General features: G+C 35.8%; 1 protein-coding gene across 5 annotated transcripts in view; it reads right to left on the bottom strand.

The window, feature by feature from the left end:
• The window catches only part of LOC306849261 (pre-B-cell leukemia transcription factor 3), a 93137-nt gene extending 87397 nt beyond the window's left edge, over nt 1-5740 (bottom strand). For 4 of the 5 annotated variants that reach the window (XM_079384172.1, XM_079384173.1, XM_079384169.1 and 1 more), the window contains exons 1-2: nt 4362-5441; nt 3569-3642 (exon numbers count right to left, since the gene is read on the bottom strand). In XM_079384172.1, the coding sequence (XP_079240298.1) occupies nt 3569-3642; nt 4362-4558 (271 nt within the window). In that variant the 5' untranslated portion in view covers nt 4559-5441. Of the gene's footprint in view, nt 1-3568; nt 3643-4361 lie in introns of all 5 variants that reach the window. The other variant, XM_079384171.1, reaches the window with a different exon arrangement.
• Between the last annotated feature and the right edge of the window lie 12044 nt (nt 5741-17784).

Below are 17784 nucleotides of genomic sequence, written 5' to 3'. Positions count from 1 at the left end.
ATGTACATACTGCTCTGACACTAGGTGTTCACTAGGTATGTGTGTGGTGCGTTAAAGGAGAAAAAAATCCTCTAGATGTGTTTGGCTGAAAAAAACCCAACAAGGAGTAGCAGTAGTAGCATGCTTATCAGTGGAAGTCTCTCTTATCACTCTGATGAGACAATGTCCTTCAATGGGCCTGTGGAGAAAAAAAAAGAAGAACGCGACAGCTTCCCTCATCACTCAAAACCTGCACACTATAGCAGGTAAATTTAAGTAACAGTACTGCTACACTAGTCTATTTTTTAAATAATTTAACAACTTAAAAAATATCTGCTTTTGTGATATTATTTCACATAGCAGGAAACACTAAAAAGCGAACATACATGTACGGAACAGGAAAATATCATGCTTGTGTTCACTTGTGAGTTATTAAACAAATTAGCAGAATGAAGCTTGTTAGGAAATTAGTCCGGATGCGTTGAGACGGGGAAAAAAAAGAAACCATTCAAACAGGCAGCGTCAAAGGGATTAACCGAGATTACAGCAACTGAGCTAGTAAACAAGCTCATTTAAATAATTAGCATACTTAGGGACTCTACTCTTTATGCATATTTAATTAGAGCTATAATGTAATAAGGGACATAGCTGTATTAAACGTAACATGATAGTGTGCACATGGAAGCACAGTCAACAGCTGGAGGTAGGTTTAAAATAATCAAAATACTTGTACAATGTAACATTAAATAGAAAATATCCTCATAATTAATGCTATAAATGCACTTACATTTAACTGTTTTTGTAAGCAAATAATGGATTATTTTTAAAACAAAAGAATAGACTTTGGAAAGAAAAGTATTGCATGAGTACACCTGTACATACACTAAGACACAATTCACTCATAAGCAAACAAAATTATTATATATATATATATGTACATGAGTACTGTGACTTAAGTAAATATTAAAAATTATATATTTAAATATTATTTAAAAAAACACCTCACACCAGATCACAAAATGTAAATGTAAAAAAAATTATAATAATAGTCTTGCAGCTATCTTTTCTTGAGACACAATAGTAGCCACTTTAAGCTGTCACGCTACAGCTACAACATTTAGTAATTAATTTCTTTATCTTTTTTCTTATTCTCTCCATTACTGGACAGGCATAAAGAACAACTCAAGCAGACCGGGCGGTGGGTCAGGGCCTTGACCTCCCGCAGTTGAGACCTCCAACAGCCAAGAAGTTCATTAAGTTTTATGATCTTCCTCCAGTCGCTTCTGCTTATAAGCCACACAAAGGCCACAAATCTGGCAAAGCATTATTCTGCCTATACAACCACATATAGACATGATAAACATGTGAACTGATATCTGAATGCCATTACATTACCGTATTCATCTTTGTTCAAAAATTTGATTTAAGCTCTAGTATGTGAATTGACCATCTCTTTCTTTTTCAAAATCTGTGAACCTATTTATAAAGTTCACACATATATGATAAAGTTTATTGAAAAAAAAAAAAAAAAAAAAAAAAGCACTCAAAAACATGCTTATTTCAACATGCTATAAAATAAGTTTTCATTTTCTCATGCTAAAAATTCAAAAGTAAAGACAAAAGCGCAGTTATTAGTCTAATTCAGTGCGTTTGCCATTGTATTTTGGGCTCACCTTAAAGGTTTCGCTCTGCTATTCTCCTTCCGCATTATCCAGAAATACATACTGCACATTCCTGGTAAATGCCCCTTATCTTAGGGTCTCTCTGGATTCTGCATATGTGGTCATTCTCTCTTTATACCTGCGCCCTGCATGATTGCAGAACGCGCGCGCCTTTGCGCACATCACGCGCGTTTGTTAACCGTCGCAGCATAAAGGAAAACTGCACATTAAATTACATCCACTAAGCTACTGGACGTACTCTTTCAACGGGAACTGATTTCTCCCTCAAAGAAAAAAAAACAAAAAACTGTCTTTTGTGAGACAGTGACATATGCTAATGTTCCGTGTCATTGGGGCAGGCGGTACAGCCTTGGTAACGCACGTGCTGAATTGATGTTGTATCTGTCATTGGACTTCATTTACAGTGCGCGCGCGATAGACTATTTCAGAGGTGCTTGAGTGTCAGAAAAAGTGGAAATAAAATATTTCTGTTTGTTATAGACATTCATATACACTCAAAAATGTGTTTCTCCATTTCTATAACACACTTCTAATTACAATAAAGTGATGTCACACATGAGCCACTGGAAAGTAAACATTTTGCACAATAACGTGCGTTCGTGCTTCTGCCAAAAACAAACAAACAAAAAATTATAAAAGATCCCTAAATGGTGTTAGTGATAAATTAAAGTAAGCTTGCCATTCAGGATCAATGTTTTGCATTGTTAAATATTAAAATTTATAAACAAATATTAGCACTTGGGTCTCCGTCAGTGGTCAGTTAACACTGTAAAATAAAATAATAATAATAATAATAACTAACAAATTAAATCAAGCTTAATTACAGCTTTAATTTTTAAGTGGTGCAAAAGGGACAACTTACAGTTCATTACACTTTTTAACCACTTTGCATTTAATTATACTTATAACGAAATCCAGATCAAGCTTTAAACACACATAGTAATGAGTATAAATTGCATAAATTATTATGATAAGATTATTAGGATTTAAATTGCCCATGTGCAGCCTACTATATATGATCTAAATATATATATATATATATATATATATATATATATATATATTACAAGTTAGGCTCGCATCAAAGTAATAATAAATGACACATCGATCATTCCTGATCATAACAAGTTTGTTTTTACACAACAACAAAAAAACAACAACGACACTGTATCGCCAAGCGTCTTTGCACGAGTCGGTGAACGATGTAACCTTCACAGCGCTGGCGTCTTTCATAATAAAATAGGGGCAATAATTAACTGCAGGACCGCCGATACTGCCAATAATTATCCAGTAAATTGGTCGCATAATTAGGCAGAGGAGCGCAGGAATTGGACCGCGCTCCGATCCACGGACACGCGTAAACGCACATTGAGCTCACAGTAATACAATTAAACAAAACAAGCCTGATATACAATACCACCCCCGCATAAAACATATCCACAATGACAAATGCAGAGTATCCCGAAGATGCATAATTGCCTAACCATTCACCAAGTGTGGGTCTTGAAAGATTAAACGGATGGTGTGAGAATAGCGCGCTGTAAACAAGAGAACTGCCGGGGTGCCTCTCTTATAGGCTACATGCCCCCAGAAGAAGGCACACAGTTCAGCCACACGATGCAACGCAGAGGGGGGGAGGGAAAGCCCATCGTGGAAAGCCCATCGTTGCATATTTCACACTCTTGTTCTTAGAAATCCAATTATTACTACTCATTCTCAGAAGTGAGAAACAGTAATGTGGATGCTGGATTTGGTTTGATACAGATGGACTCCGCTGACGACCAAAAAAAAAGAAACACCAGTAAAGATGGCGGTGTCTGACGGATTAGTGACACTGTATTGTTGATTTTTTCTTCTTGAGATGTCTGTGTAATTTTGCCCTTTTGTACGAGTATGCATTATCTTACCTGTTTTCTCTTTGATCTCGCAGAGGACACTGAAGAGGGCTGGCTTCATTCTGTGACAGTTGAGCCCATGTTTCCTATGCCATTTGGGAGCAAGAGACGAGATTGATATATAGTCACTTAAAACTCATAATTCTGTCGCAGTAAAACCATATAAGACATCAAGTTTAAATGTAACCTTAAACTGCATTAGTTTAAAGGTGATAAACGCATATAGGCAAAACTGGATTTACACACATCACAGAAGTTCAAAACAAAGCTACGTAAAATTAGTAGCCAATATTTCTATTCATTGTCAACAACAACAAAAAAGTTTTGTAGTTGCTAAGGGCTGTAAAAGTATCAAGGCCTTCTTAAGTTTAGAAGTAGGAAAGTGTGATGTAGAAACTTTTAATGAGATGCCCACATGTGTTGAGTAGGCTACTTTACCTGTGTATCATTCTCAGAGGCTATTTTTTTAATACCAGCTACAAGTTTAGTGAAAAGTAACTGTGCTATTCTGTCTAAACTTTATAACTTGAGACATTGTCATTTTAAACTGTGATACGGCCACCTGGAATTCAGATGCAAACGTGACTCTCAAGGTATTACTATATTAACATTTGTGGAAAAATTTGAGTTGGCACGAGAGTTTCAATGAGTGGTAAAATACTGTACTGTAAAATAAAGTTAGCTGTAGAAACGTGTGAACGGAAGCACTATAAGCTATTTTACAAATAAAACGAGAAAGCATGAATATAAATAATTTCTGAACAAAACAATATAAAGGTTTATATTAAAATAAAAATGCACCAACTTTGCTTGCGCCTCGTCCAGGCTTTGGTCGGTGATGGTCATGATCTGATGCAGAATGTCACCAATGTCTTGTTTTCTTCCATCAACATCGGTTCCGTCGTGTCCATGTGGAGGCGGAAGAGCCATGCCTCCCTGTAGCGAGTGACCGGCCAGGCTGACACCGCCGAGAGCCTGCATGATCCGGGCTTGCTCGTCCATAGTCCGCCGCAACACAATCAATGCGCTCGTGCTCAGTCACTGAGATGGGTGAAATAAAGTCGGATAATGCACATGCAAAAACAACTTGATTATTTCATGTGCGGTGGTTAACGGGTCGCTATCGTGCACAAAATATTGACCGTGAAGCAACGCAGCAAATACGATAAATCAATGGATGAAATATAGTGGAATTGATGTCCCAGGAATCACTTTATGGAAAAGATTTAAATCGTCTTTGATCCTCCTGTATGAATGTCCATCGGAGAAAAATTAGCGATGCTATTTCGTGCCTATTATCTAAGTAAACTTCAGCGTTCAGGTGACAGTGGTTGCCCGTTCAATCCTGTCCGAATCTTCATGCCAATTTGTCTTTTTCTTTGAAGAGCTGGGTCCTTTGCAGATGTCTGGAATTCTTATTTGCGCTCTTCTTAGGATAATTTCGCCTTGTGCACTTCTGGAAAACTTGGACAAATCCGTAGTATTACAAAGAGTTGCAAGCAAAACATCCCATGCCTCTGATGGAAAGTAACAATTAATCAAAATTAATGATTATGTAATTAAAAATAAGCACACTGAGTGTGAACAACAGGCAAAAATATTGCCTTTGAAAAGATTTTCCAAAAAATAAAATATAAGAAAATAAAAGAAGCCAAGTTAAATAAATTAAACCATCAGCACCGGCGACCAGAGCTATAAAGATTGTAGAAAAAAATATAAAAACGTATAAAAAAAGTTTTCTCACTTACAGTAGGGAAAATAGAAAAACTGGCGAAAAAATTAATCACGCGCCATAAAGCGATGCGCAAAAATATCTGCTGGCGGAAATTTATGAGTCGAGCGCGCGGGCTGTGTGTGCTTTATGTTGTTTGATGGCAGCGGTAGTGAGCGATTGACAATGTGCCAATGCCATTCACTCAGTGCGGACGTGTCAGAGAAGAAAAAAAGATACAAAATCGACATCAAAATGCACGCTCCGCCCTGCAGAGGAGGGGTCTTAGAATCTTGTCACTTCTCGCCGAAGCCCCCGAAAACAAAATGCCAGTTAGCTATTAATGATACTGCTGGTGATGATAATGATGAGACCAGAGCATCAAATCAACAGCGTTTAAGTCTCCACTTTACGCGTGCCTCATTTAAAAGCGCGCCCGTGCGTTGAGATGCCGTTACATTATAACCATTTCTAATAAAACAAACAAAAGGTCGGAGTTTTATATTGTCTGATTCAAACTAATAATGAATTGCACGGGCCCCCTCGCTTCCTTACACCATAGTATGGTCGCCTCCAACAAGCCGTGCTCGCAGGGGCAGGGAAGCTGAGGACATGTTTATAATATTGGAAATAGACGCCGCGAACCAATCAGCGAAGAGTCCGCGGTTGAGTGAAGGCCCCAATAACCAACGGCTAGCTCCCGCTGAGCAAGAAGGCCCGCCTTCAGAGCTCAATACCTTTGCTACGGTTGTACAGAGAGATATCAACTTCTGATTGGCCGTTGCCAAGGGTGACATCTACTGCAAAAGCAGGCGGCGCTGCGCAGCGCTCCTCGGCAGTTGCTATGGTAGCAGACTGCTCTGTGGGCTTGAAGCAGAGAGACACACTGAAACATATCTGCGCCTTCCTCCGGTTGCCTCGCTTCTTACATACGCTTTACTAAACGCGTCTTTTGTTCAAAGTCATATACATTTTTGTTGGATTTTTGTTCTTGTGCTGAGGTAAATAATAGCTCATCACAGACCAAAAACCATTGCAAAGGATATATATATATATATATATATATATATATATATATATATATATATGTATATAGGCTATATATATATATATTGATAACACTATATAGATTTTTATCATGTGATTGTCTATATTTTACTAAAAGCACTATATTTTTTATTTTCATTGCCTAGCTCATTTTATTAAAGTTTACAGTTCACATCTTTATGAGAAACTTAAGCTTTTTTTTTCTTACTGCTTATTCATTGCATTGATGTGTTCAATTATTTTATTTTGAATTTCATCTATTTTATGCATGTAGCAATAATCTAGATTTATAGTGGTCACAAGCATTCGGACACTATTTATTGCACTAGTTGTATCTGTAGGTACAAATGAGCTGATTTCATTTTATTTGTGAGTGAAAAGAAAAAAGTTGCACTTTGCCATGAGACACTGTATGTACCTACAGGATAATATTCATTATGAAATCCTCTGGTGCCATAGCTGAGGTAATGCATTTCGGCAGGGTTGCACTTGTGACATGACAGCCACTGATGTGATGGGACTAATTACCAAGAATCAGAGACACATACCGAGGAAACAGAGCTGTTAATTTTTGCACAGTAAGAAAGTCAATCATACACCCTTCCAAAGGCACCAACATGTGATGCTACGCTGAGAATTTGTGAAATCTGGCACCAGAAAGTCCCGTTCCATAGTGCATGAACTGACTGAAGGCCCTGTGGACTGCCTCCATCACTGACACACTCAACACGGGAAATTAACACAGGCTAATTAAAGAGCGAATAATCAGATATGCAGAAAATCAAAACTTCCTCTGGGATGAACCAGTTGAGGATAAACAATGCGAAAAGCACCGAAGGATCTGTCAGCATGCCTGAAGCTTCAAGAGCTTCATGATATTCAATTTATAGCATTTATTTTGATGCTAGAGAGTGTTTTTTAAAAAATGAAGTACATATATGTAGACATGCTTTGATGATATAGATTCTAGATTGTAGAATAACGAGATCACAAAGTGCTGTAACACGAATTGAGATCATTTTCACATATTAAATATGAGCAAATTTTTACTAAGAAGTTAAAACAAAAAATTATTTAATGTCTGGTCTATAATTTGTTTTGTGTTTATGTTAATAAATGTTAAGTGACCAAACTGGTCTGAATCAGCAGTTTCTATTGTTCAGTTTGATATATAGATCTTTCATCTATATTAAAAATATATTCCAGGTGGCAAGTGTGTAAGTGTTTTTAACCTCGTTTCCAAAGTAAAAAAAAAAAAGTGCATACTGTGTATTTGCTGCATAAACTGCATAATTTAATAACTACAGTGTATTTGCTGTATATTTGCTGCACAAACTTGAGGAATGTAACAGACATTTCGTTATTTTAATGGGGACATTCCATAGACAGCTCTCTCTCTCTTTATATATATTCATATATATATATATATATATATATATATATAAATTGGTCCCAAAAATATGGTTATGTACGTACACACACACACACTGTTTTTAGCTTATGTTTAATATATTTGTTCTGAATTTGTTTAGAATTTCATTGGATTTTGCATTACTTTTCTAACAGATACATACAGAAATATATAGATAAATATATAGAAATATTTGAGTTACATTATGTATATAATTTAATGTGATATTTAGGCTATATCAGACTGACAATATCAGCTACATGGTCCTAAATACACTACAACATGATAGTTTGATATAAGCACCGTATACATAATACTCAACCGTTGGCTTTTGATTTACACATCAATCCTCCTGAACAATACAGATCAAACAGTAGAATTTATAGTGGCATATTTACTTCAACTCTTGTGTATGAATTGGTGTTCAGAGCAATTGATTAAATTCTTCGGGTGCAATAAGTGGGTGATATATTAGTCATGGATCATGTTAACACAGTTACTGGATCCTGAGCAAGAATAATGAGCTCACCTTTAATTAACCATTTCACACATATCACAGAGTAAGACAACATGCCACAAGCCCTGTAATTCAATTGTTTTGGCTGCGACTGAGTACATGTGTGTGTGTGTGTGTGTGTGATTTTCACCTTCATTTATATAGTCATTGTCATTTTTATTACCAGTGTGTAAATGAACTAGATTGAATATAGCATGTGTGGCTGACAGATTATGAATTTTTAAAATCACAAACATCCAAAAATCATGAAACGATGCTGTAACACAACATCTGTGTTTATAAGCACGTCACATGAATTTAAGCAACATAACATTTAGAAGTTGTCGAAGTTAGTGAGCAGACAAGAGGTGCTCGCTCCTTCGTTCTTTTTAGCAAGCTGTGTGGTTCGACTCTCTCATATTCACTTGACCTTGAAGTATCAGCCCAGCACACTCCTGAGTTTAGTGAATGGAAGTCCCAGACCCACTGCATTTATCACTGAAATACGGTGCTGTCAGGTGGCTCTGTATACCTGTCATAGAGGGCTCAAAGGAACAGCTCCAGATCCTCTCCTCCACAACACCGCATGATTCTTCATTGCCTTACGTTGCATGCCTTTCCACCATTGTTTTCAGCCATATGTCAACATAATTCATTTTCCCCAAGTATGACAGCGAATCTTTTGGTGGGAGGGGAAAAAAAAGACACTTCAGCTTATTGTGGTCATGATGCCATGCTTACATAATGACATGAACACAATTTCTATTATTGGATGTTTACTGCCCACTTCCTTCAGCCAACTTAAAGTGCAATACGCCTATATACTGAGCATCTTGAAAATATCAGCCGAAGTTTCTCCCAAATATGGCCATTGTACCCTCGCTGTTGTCAGTAGTAACTGTTGATATTATTGCTCTTGGACAGAAGCCCACCGTTATTATTTTCACTAATGAGCACACCAGGCTTTTTTCCCCCCTACACATACTAGTTTTTCACCCCAAGTGGTTACTCTTACTTTTGGAGAGAAAAACATTATCCAAAAAAAAAAAAAAAATAGGTTTAGCATTTATCATGCCAAAAAAGTCAACTGCAAAAAACTTTTGCAAAAAAACAACAGCAACTATTGCATAAATGAACGCATACCAGATTCTGCATCTTATCAGATATCATATAATTCAACATTAAAAGTATAACAGACCCTTTTCACATTTGCAGGGTTCTCAGAAGAGGAAGTCATCATAGTTGGGTAAACTATTGGGTAACTACAACAAATATAATTTTTGCGCTCCCATTTGCTCCAATATCAAAAGAAAAAAATCCATATAACATTTCTAAAAAAAAAAAAAAAAAATAGAGACAGATTAAGTTGGTTGAAAGAGAGAAAGATATAAATTCCTAACATTCCCTCAGTCATTGTATAAGAACCACTTATGCAGCAGCATTAACTCATTTTCTGCAATGTAAAATGTAACACTATGTATAGTTTTATAAATGTACAGTAAACATTTTGTTGCTGCAAGAATTAATATTAATAACTGTTAAATGTGTCATCAAATTTTGTGAAAAGGGTCCATAAAAATGAATGACATAAGAAAATGATGTTAAATAATGATGTATATATAATTTATTATTTAAAAATGAATAAAAAACATCAAAATACTAGTGTACATAGCTCCTTTTTATCTCTTCAATATTTAATAACACTTAATTATTTATCATTTATTTATGCATATAGGGGTGCTAATTAGTCACAAAATCGTTCTTATCTGACAGGTTTAATTGACATTCTCAAAACAAATAGCCCCTGTCTCATAACATACACATCATTTCCAGGAGAATTAAGTTTTTGAAAACTGAACAGGCTGTCACCTTACTTTTTTTTTTTTTTTTGTAGTGACAGCCAAAAAGAGGCCCACAGGTGTCTCAGAAAGCAGTGACTGTGTTGTCATAATTCATTTAGGCATCCTTCTGCAAAGCCATAATTACCTAATTAGCTTGTTAATTAGGAGATTAGCATTTACTGATAGAGTGGCTTGTTTAGTGAGGGGTGGAGTGGAGTTCCAGTGGAGTAAGTTACGAATGTGTTACCTTAAAGGGCCTCCCAAGTCATTTCGCTCTGTATTCAGGTCAGATCTCAGCCTTGATGAAAAGGTGTTAATAGTATTGAAAAGTTATGCAAATTCATGGTATGAGCAGCAAACTTATTGATACATTTTGAAGCTGCAATGGGACTTATTTTCTTTAATTTTATCATCAAATAGCTTGAGAAACACAAACATACCTTTGCAATGTGTTTAGGATTCCAGCGTTGCTCTCTGTCTCATTGCCTGGGTTACAGCACAAGTAGTCTAGCAACTCAATAGCCTCTCGTCTATATGTCGCCAAGTCATGTCCTGTTGCTGAGGAAGATTGGAGGAAATGACTTGAACGGACAGTGCCAGAGACATTACTAACCATGTTAGCACCAGTCTCTTATCTAGTTTATGTGTTTGTTTATTCATTTCCCGATAGTCACTGCATGCAGGTCATACATCAAAGTTACCGTCAGACATGCTTTATGTTTAAGAAGGCCAGTCTTGGGCAGTAAATAACTAGAAGTAGTCATTTCAGTAGTGTTACCTAGGCTACTTTTTAAGGTTACTAGTTTAGGTCAATTTTTTTCAACACTCAGATTTACTTTTCTGCTTTTTTTCTGCTTACTTTTTTGCTTTCTTTCATATGTAGAATTGGGAAAACTGGTTCATTTTAATAAACCAGGCTCATGAAAATCAAGAAGTTCAAATAAACAATTTGCTATCTTCATTTTTTATATCAAAATATTAAGTTAAACATTCACTAAAATTGCTATGCTTCTGACTTTGTAGTAGAACTTGAAGCATGTCTAGTATAATAATCACACACACACATATACAAAACACAGTAGTATTTATTAAAAATATAAAATTAGCATTTATTTGCTGTTAGTACATAGTAATGTAGTTCAAGTGATTGTAGTTTAACCCTTAAATGTTTCTTCTTCCTTCTAATATTTGAATATCTGATCCTTTAACAAGATGATATTGTTTTCCTTAATCCTTATACATATTATTAGCTTGTAATTTGTGCTATACAGTTTCAAAGTAGTTCCTCTAATGCTGGTTAGTGAGTCTGTTTTGAATTATAGCTAATATTAGGATTTAGAAAAAAAATAAAATTAGATGGCGTGACTGCTTTGTTTTTCTAATTAATTTTTATGATTAAAAAGGAAAAATTGTTATCCAACTAAATGCAGTTTTCATAATTATGTCTTATTATATTTTTAAGGGGAGAAAGAAAATTAAAACATTAATTCTATTTTTACAGTTCTGGTCTATATATGTCCCCATAGCTTAACTTCTTCACCCAGCAGGCATCCTCTTCATTCAATCAAAGCTGCTTTGTCTCTCTCCCAGGCCAGGTTGATAAATAAGAGGGAAATATTGTGTCTGCCAGGGCATGTTGTTAACTCTCCCCCCACAGTCATTAACTCATTTCAAGTACAATCATAGAGTGGGAGGTAAATTAACAAACCATTAAAAAATGTTATAAATGCACAATTAGCATGTCAACATTTACAGGACATTCATGGAGCTGCAATAATGTTTGATTGGGCGGATCTATTTTGTCCCTTATCTCTCCCTATTTGTCTGTCTGCCTGTGTGCTGTCTCTCTCTGACCGTCAATCTCTACAGACATTTTGGTCTGGTGCCTGTTTGGCGATGAAATTGAGGCAATGAGGCCTGATTTAATAGGTCATTGGTGGTGGACACTCACCTCTTACATCATAGAGCTGAAGAAAGAAAAGAGGCAGACAATGAGAGCTAAATAAATAAATATGGGAGACATGGAGGTCTTTTCCCCTTCCATCTTCGCATTTTCATTTGCTACATTATTAGTTGTGTTGGTTGGATGAATTACGTGCCGGTTTGTAATAGTAAGGATGATGATACAGCAGAGGGCAGCCTGCATGAGGCACCGCAGAACCTGGAGAATCTCTTTCTCAGCTTCCTGGGTCGATTGTAATAGGGTCATTAGCTAGTCTGGATCATATTTTAACATTTAGCCCCAGGTTATTGCATGTAACTTGCTTGATGGTCTCTGATATGAGATTACTGCTAAATCGATGAGCTAATGAAACCGTAATGGTGTATTTCAATCAAATATCAAATGAATGTTTTTTATAAAGTATCGCTTTGTTTTGACAGGTTAGTAACAATGTCCTGTTAAAAAGAAATAGGCCCCTCAGGTTGTAAAAAAGATCTTTAACATTTCTTAAATCATCGAACAGAGCCTGATAAAAACGTTATCGTGCTTTTTCTCATTGAGTGGAGAGCGGTTTTAATGCCTTTAATGTATTGGTTAATCGTTTGACAGCAGATTAAAATTTGTTTAAAATATAATTTGGAGATTATGATATTGCTTTTACACCACCGTGCAATAAACAAGAAGTTAACTTTGAGTAATTTACAGTTTAGACAAGATATTGCCAGTTACTTTTCTGATTTCGATCCACCGTGGATTACAGTGTCAAACAGAATCAAAGGCTGCATCGATCAACAACCGTGAATCGTTGTTTTGAAAACGATTCGTTTGAAGGAATGATTCCATGATTCACACACAAATACACTTGCTTGTGTATTGATCCTGAATCAATGGATTAGTATTAAATCCTTGTTTGTATTTTAAACGACTATGTAAAGTAAATGATTCGATAGTGCCTATTATTCGATAGTAACTATTCAAAGCAATTTCGATTCTGAATAAATCAGTTTGAACGAATTGTTACAGTGAATACAGTTTTATGCACACACATTTTTTTTTTTAAATGAGAAATAAAGTAAACTTGTGAACTTTCCAATGCAGTGGTATCATTGTACAAAATCATTTTACTACAACAATGAAGAAGTGTGTCCTTTGCAATGTTTCAGGTCTCCCATCACACATTTTCCTCAATTAAATGAAAAAAAGAGTCATAAGCAACATTTCCTTCACACATGTAATGAAAGCAATGGCATCCCGATTTAAGGTTTGGCCCGTGCTTCAGATTCTCTCAGAGTACAGGGACATGTGAGTAGATCCAGCCGGGCCTCCTCCTCCAGCTCTGCTAAGGGCAGGCAGATGTAAGAGATCAGGGGCAGACGTGGAGCCTCGCAGGGGGAAGGTGAGAGGTACACAGCCTCTCCGCTCCCAGTGATCAATCATTCTCCACTTGTCCTCCTCCCTGGCCCGCAGCTGTTCCTCCAACATCTCCTGTGGAAACACACTCTTCACTTTGCTTAAAATTATTACACAGACCATAAACCCAGAGAGTGAAAGCTCTGTTAACACTAGTGCACAGGGTAGTCACTGTAACCTTTAAAATGAGCCAGTGGTGCTTTGGACGAGAGCCATATATACCAGCCGGCGCTGGCTTGCCTATTTCTTTTCATACCTGTGGAACTGATGTTTTTGCTGTGGAATTTATTTGCCACTCGCAGCCCAATCTCAGGAGCAGCATTGATCCCCTTGATGACGGCTTGGACCACGGCCTTCATTCCAAGGGCACGCTATCCGGAAAGCTTGTCAAATTACGAAGGTGTACAGGTCTGTTTTGACAACATCATAAAACAAACAGCCAGAAACTGTTGACCATCACGATGATGACTAGAATGATTATGTGAAGAGGTGGGATTTCAGATTGCTTTTCTTTCCTTTCGTACTGTGAAGCGAAAAACTGTTTTGATACAATAAATAAGGTACTGAACTGTTTTTTTTTTATTATTCGTTTTAGTTCTTAGTACCGTCCTTGATTTGAAAATGTTAGTACAGACAGCCTGAATAACCCCCATTACTACTCGCTATTGATTTTCGGTACAATATGCCAAGTCTTATCATATGAAGAGCATTCATTTGACCTAGAAAAAGTCAAGTCATCAGTACCATTTACGTGCACAAATTTATAGTGGTGTTTCTGAAAGAAAATATTCCGGGTTCAGTACAAGTTAAGCTTAACAGACAACATTTGTGGCATAATATTGATTACCAAAAAAAAAAAAAAAAGCACAAATCAAGGTTACAGTGAGGCGCTTAAATGTTAAAATCCTCACTGTTTCAATGGTATAACCACAATACATTATCAGTACACATGTTAAAATGAATTCCTTTTCAGTGTTATATTAAATTGTATACCTTTACTTCTTTGCCATGACAAAACACACCAAAAACCTTAAAATTGCAATAAAAATTATTATTTAACAGTTTTTTTACAGCTCAAATAAAACTAAAATGTAAAATTAAATTAAAGCAGCCCCATTCACAATAATCACGATTTTTGCTTAAAAAAAAAAAAAAATATATATATATATATATAAATACACACACAGTGTGTGTGTGTGCATGTTTATGTGGTTTATGAGGACACAAATTTGTATGGGTATGACAGAGGTATTACAATATGAAGGTGGTTTATAAGGACACTGCCTATGTCCCCGTAATTCAAAAGGCTTAAAAAACATACTAAATGGTGTTTTTTTTTTTTTTATCTAAAAATGCACAAAGTCTCCTGTGAGGGCTAAGTTCAAGTGTAGAGTTGGTGTAGGGCAATAGCACACACAGTTTGTTCAGTATAAAAACCATTACGCCTATAGAGAGTCCCAATAAACCACAAAAAACAACATATGTGTGTGTGTGTGTGTGTGTGTGTGTAGTTAAAAAAAATATATATATTTAATTAAAAAATATTTATATGATACAGGAAACAATACATTTGCAAATTCTTTGTTTGGAGCATCCGCTTACTCTCAGCACAACAGCACATTCACAGATATTAACTCTATACCAGGACCAGGTATGTGACTGGCATACCAACCTGGCCACTCCTACCCATTTCTGCTTTAACAAAGATCTAGGAACAGTAATCCATCTATTTCTGCTCATCTGCTATGAATTAAACATAGATGCAGGTCAGCACACAGTGTGTCTAAATCACTGCAACCCGGCTGCCCTTAGCTCAACTTCTCTATTGACATAATGTCAGATATGACACTATTACTCAGCGAGTGGCGATGGTCATTTGATAAATAGTACCATAAATTGTTGACAAAACAATTTGTGATGTATTATGTTTGTGATGGGTTGTACTGCTTATCAAATCAAGTAATCTGGTGGCGGACGCCATTAATCAGCCTAATGTGCATAATCCTGCTGCTGATGGGAGACGACTTGCAGATTGTGGATGGTTTTGCTTAACACACTTAGAAAATAAAGGGTCTTTGTTGGAATGTACGGTTCAAAAAGTTTCCAAAAAGGGGATTTTCGCAGCAAAGCAATAGAAGAACCGTTTTTGGTTCCCCAAAAAACTTTTCAGTGAACAATTTTTCTTTTTTTCTTTGTGTGAACAATATTTTAATAATCTAAAGAATCTTTTTCCTCTACACCCCTTTTGGTACATACATTTTTAAGAGTGTACACTCCTAAATATAAAGATTCCAAAAGGATGTTTTGACAGCAATATCATGAAAAATTTAAATTTAAATTGGGTTTCTCCAAAAAAAAAAAACTTTCAGTGAACAGTTCTTAAAATAATCATTTTGTGATGAACATTTAAATTATCTAAAGAACCTTCTTCCACTACAAAGAACCTTCTGTCCAATGGAAATGTTCTTCATGGAACCATAAATATGAGTGAAGAATGAAATGGTTCTTTTTTGGAACATTTCACTGACAGGTTCTTTGAGGAACCAAAATGTGTTCTTCTGTATCATTTCTAAGAAAACTTATTTTGGATTGTTCAGCATCTATATTGAGTGATGCTATAATGTTCTTATATTTTACTCTCACATTCTTATATTCACATTTTAAAGTATCTCTTTGACAACCCTTCCCCTAACAAATTTGAATGTTTTCATAACTGTAGCATTTTTAAAGTATATATTTGCATAAAACACATATTCATGTCTCTTAAATGCTGCTTTGATTCCCGTGTGAAGCATTAAAACACTTTAATTGTAGCAGTCGCATTCTAAAAGTTTTCAAATCTCATTTCAAATGATTCTGTGTGGAAAAAGTTTCGAATGAGAAAAAAAAGCACAATTTATCTCAGACCAGCAGTGATGTCATGTTGGTTCTTAACCGATTCCCATTACATTCTCTCTCCTCAGCAGACTACACACTCTGTAGTGCCGCTGTGTGGTGTGTTTCCACGCTAAGTGAGCAGCAGATATCTCAGCTATCTCTGCTAGTGAACTTGCTCATCTTTCCTGTCAGATACAGATGACAGAGTGTTATTTTCAAAAGCCCAGCACGGACAGGAGGACTTGTTTAATGTGTGACAACATCCTGTGATCACTCAGCTCTCTGTATTATGAGCAGAGCTTTGTATGTCCGTTTGCAAAGGCTCAAAGACTCGAAGCGTCTGAAGGAAGGAGCGACAGATACAGACACAATGTGTGGAAGTCCACGAGAGCAACATAAAAGCTGCTTATCAACTCTTGATAAGAGTTGAAAGGGTTTGCCTTTGTTTCTGCTGTCCGCATCACTTGTAATTGAGAGGCTGTCTAATGTTGAAATGATTAAAACTGAACCATTCACACACCATTAAGACACCATGACTGTCAACCCTGCAGGTTTACAACACATGTCAGTATTATGTCTTTACATTCCTGTTTTTCCCTTAATGTCTCTTTTGAAGACATTACTGCTCAGTCAAAAAAAATGTACAAAATGTTTTAAACTTCACTGAATATGTTTTTATTATTGGCTGCATATGTTACATTTCTTTAATTCTTACATTTTTCTGTAATTTCCCAAATATTTACTGTTTAATATTTCAGTAGCACTTTATGATAACGTTCATTAATAATATTAACAAACATTGTCTTACAATGCTTCACAGATAATTAATGTTCATTCAAGTAGTTAGAAACATAAGTCATATTTTCATAAATATTCGTATTTAAATATACATTAATAAATAAATTAATAAAAATTGTCTCTCACATAAAACTGCAGATTATACAGTTGAAAAGATTATTTACAAAAATAAGGTAATTAAGGCAAATATCATCCTATTAGTTATGACAACAGTGCCTGATCAAATTGATTACATTATTAAAAATGCTAAAATATTAGATTTAAAAATTACCCATACAAATAAAGGTAATTATAACATAACTTTTTTTTTCACCCATGTATGACATCACCCGTTTCACTCTTTGCCATTGTTTTAATGTAGTCTGTGGTGAAAAAGTGATCAGAAGGCTTTTTGCCCTTTGCTAATTAGAATCTACCATGAAAAGCCAGGAGATTTATGAAAGGGTTCACACATACACCCGTAAGTCTTTCCTGCGCACCGGTTTAAAGTCAAGCAACCTTGAGATGGAGGGAAACAGATTGCTCACAAAAAAAAGAAAACATTTTCATGCGGCACATTTCGAACAAAGATTAATTAAAAAGATAATTGCGATACATATTTTTTACAGAGAGAAATTGAGGCATTTTTAAGAGTGATGCATAATTCCCTCCATCTTTTATCATTAAGGAAATTTCCACTCCAGCCAAAGAAAAAA

This window comes from Barbus barbus, assembly GCF_936440315.1.
Source record: "Barbus barbus genome assembly, chromosome: 29".
In the NCBI taxonomy this organism is placed as follows: domain Eukaryota; kingdom Metazoa; phylum Chordata; class Actinopteri; order Cypriniformes; family Cyprinidae; genus Barbus; species Barbus barbus.
The sequence above is the reverse complement of the archived record's forward strand: the minus strand, read 5'-3'. Positions and strand labels throughout refer to the sequence as shown.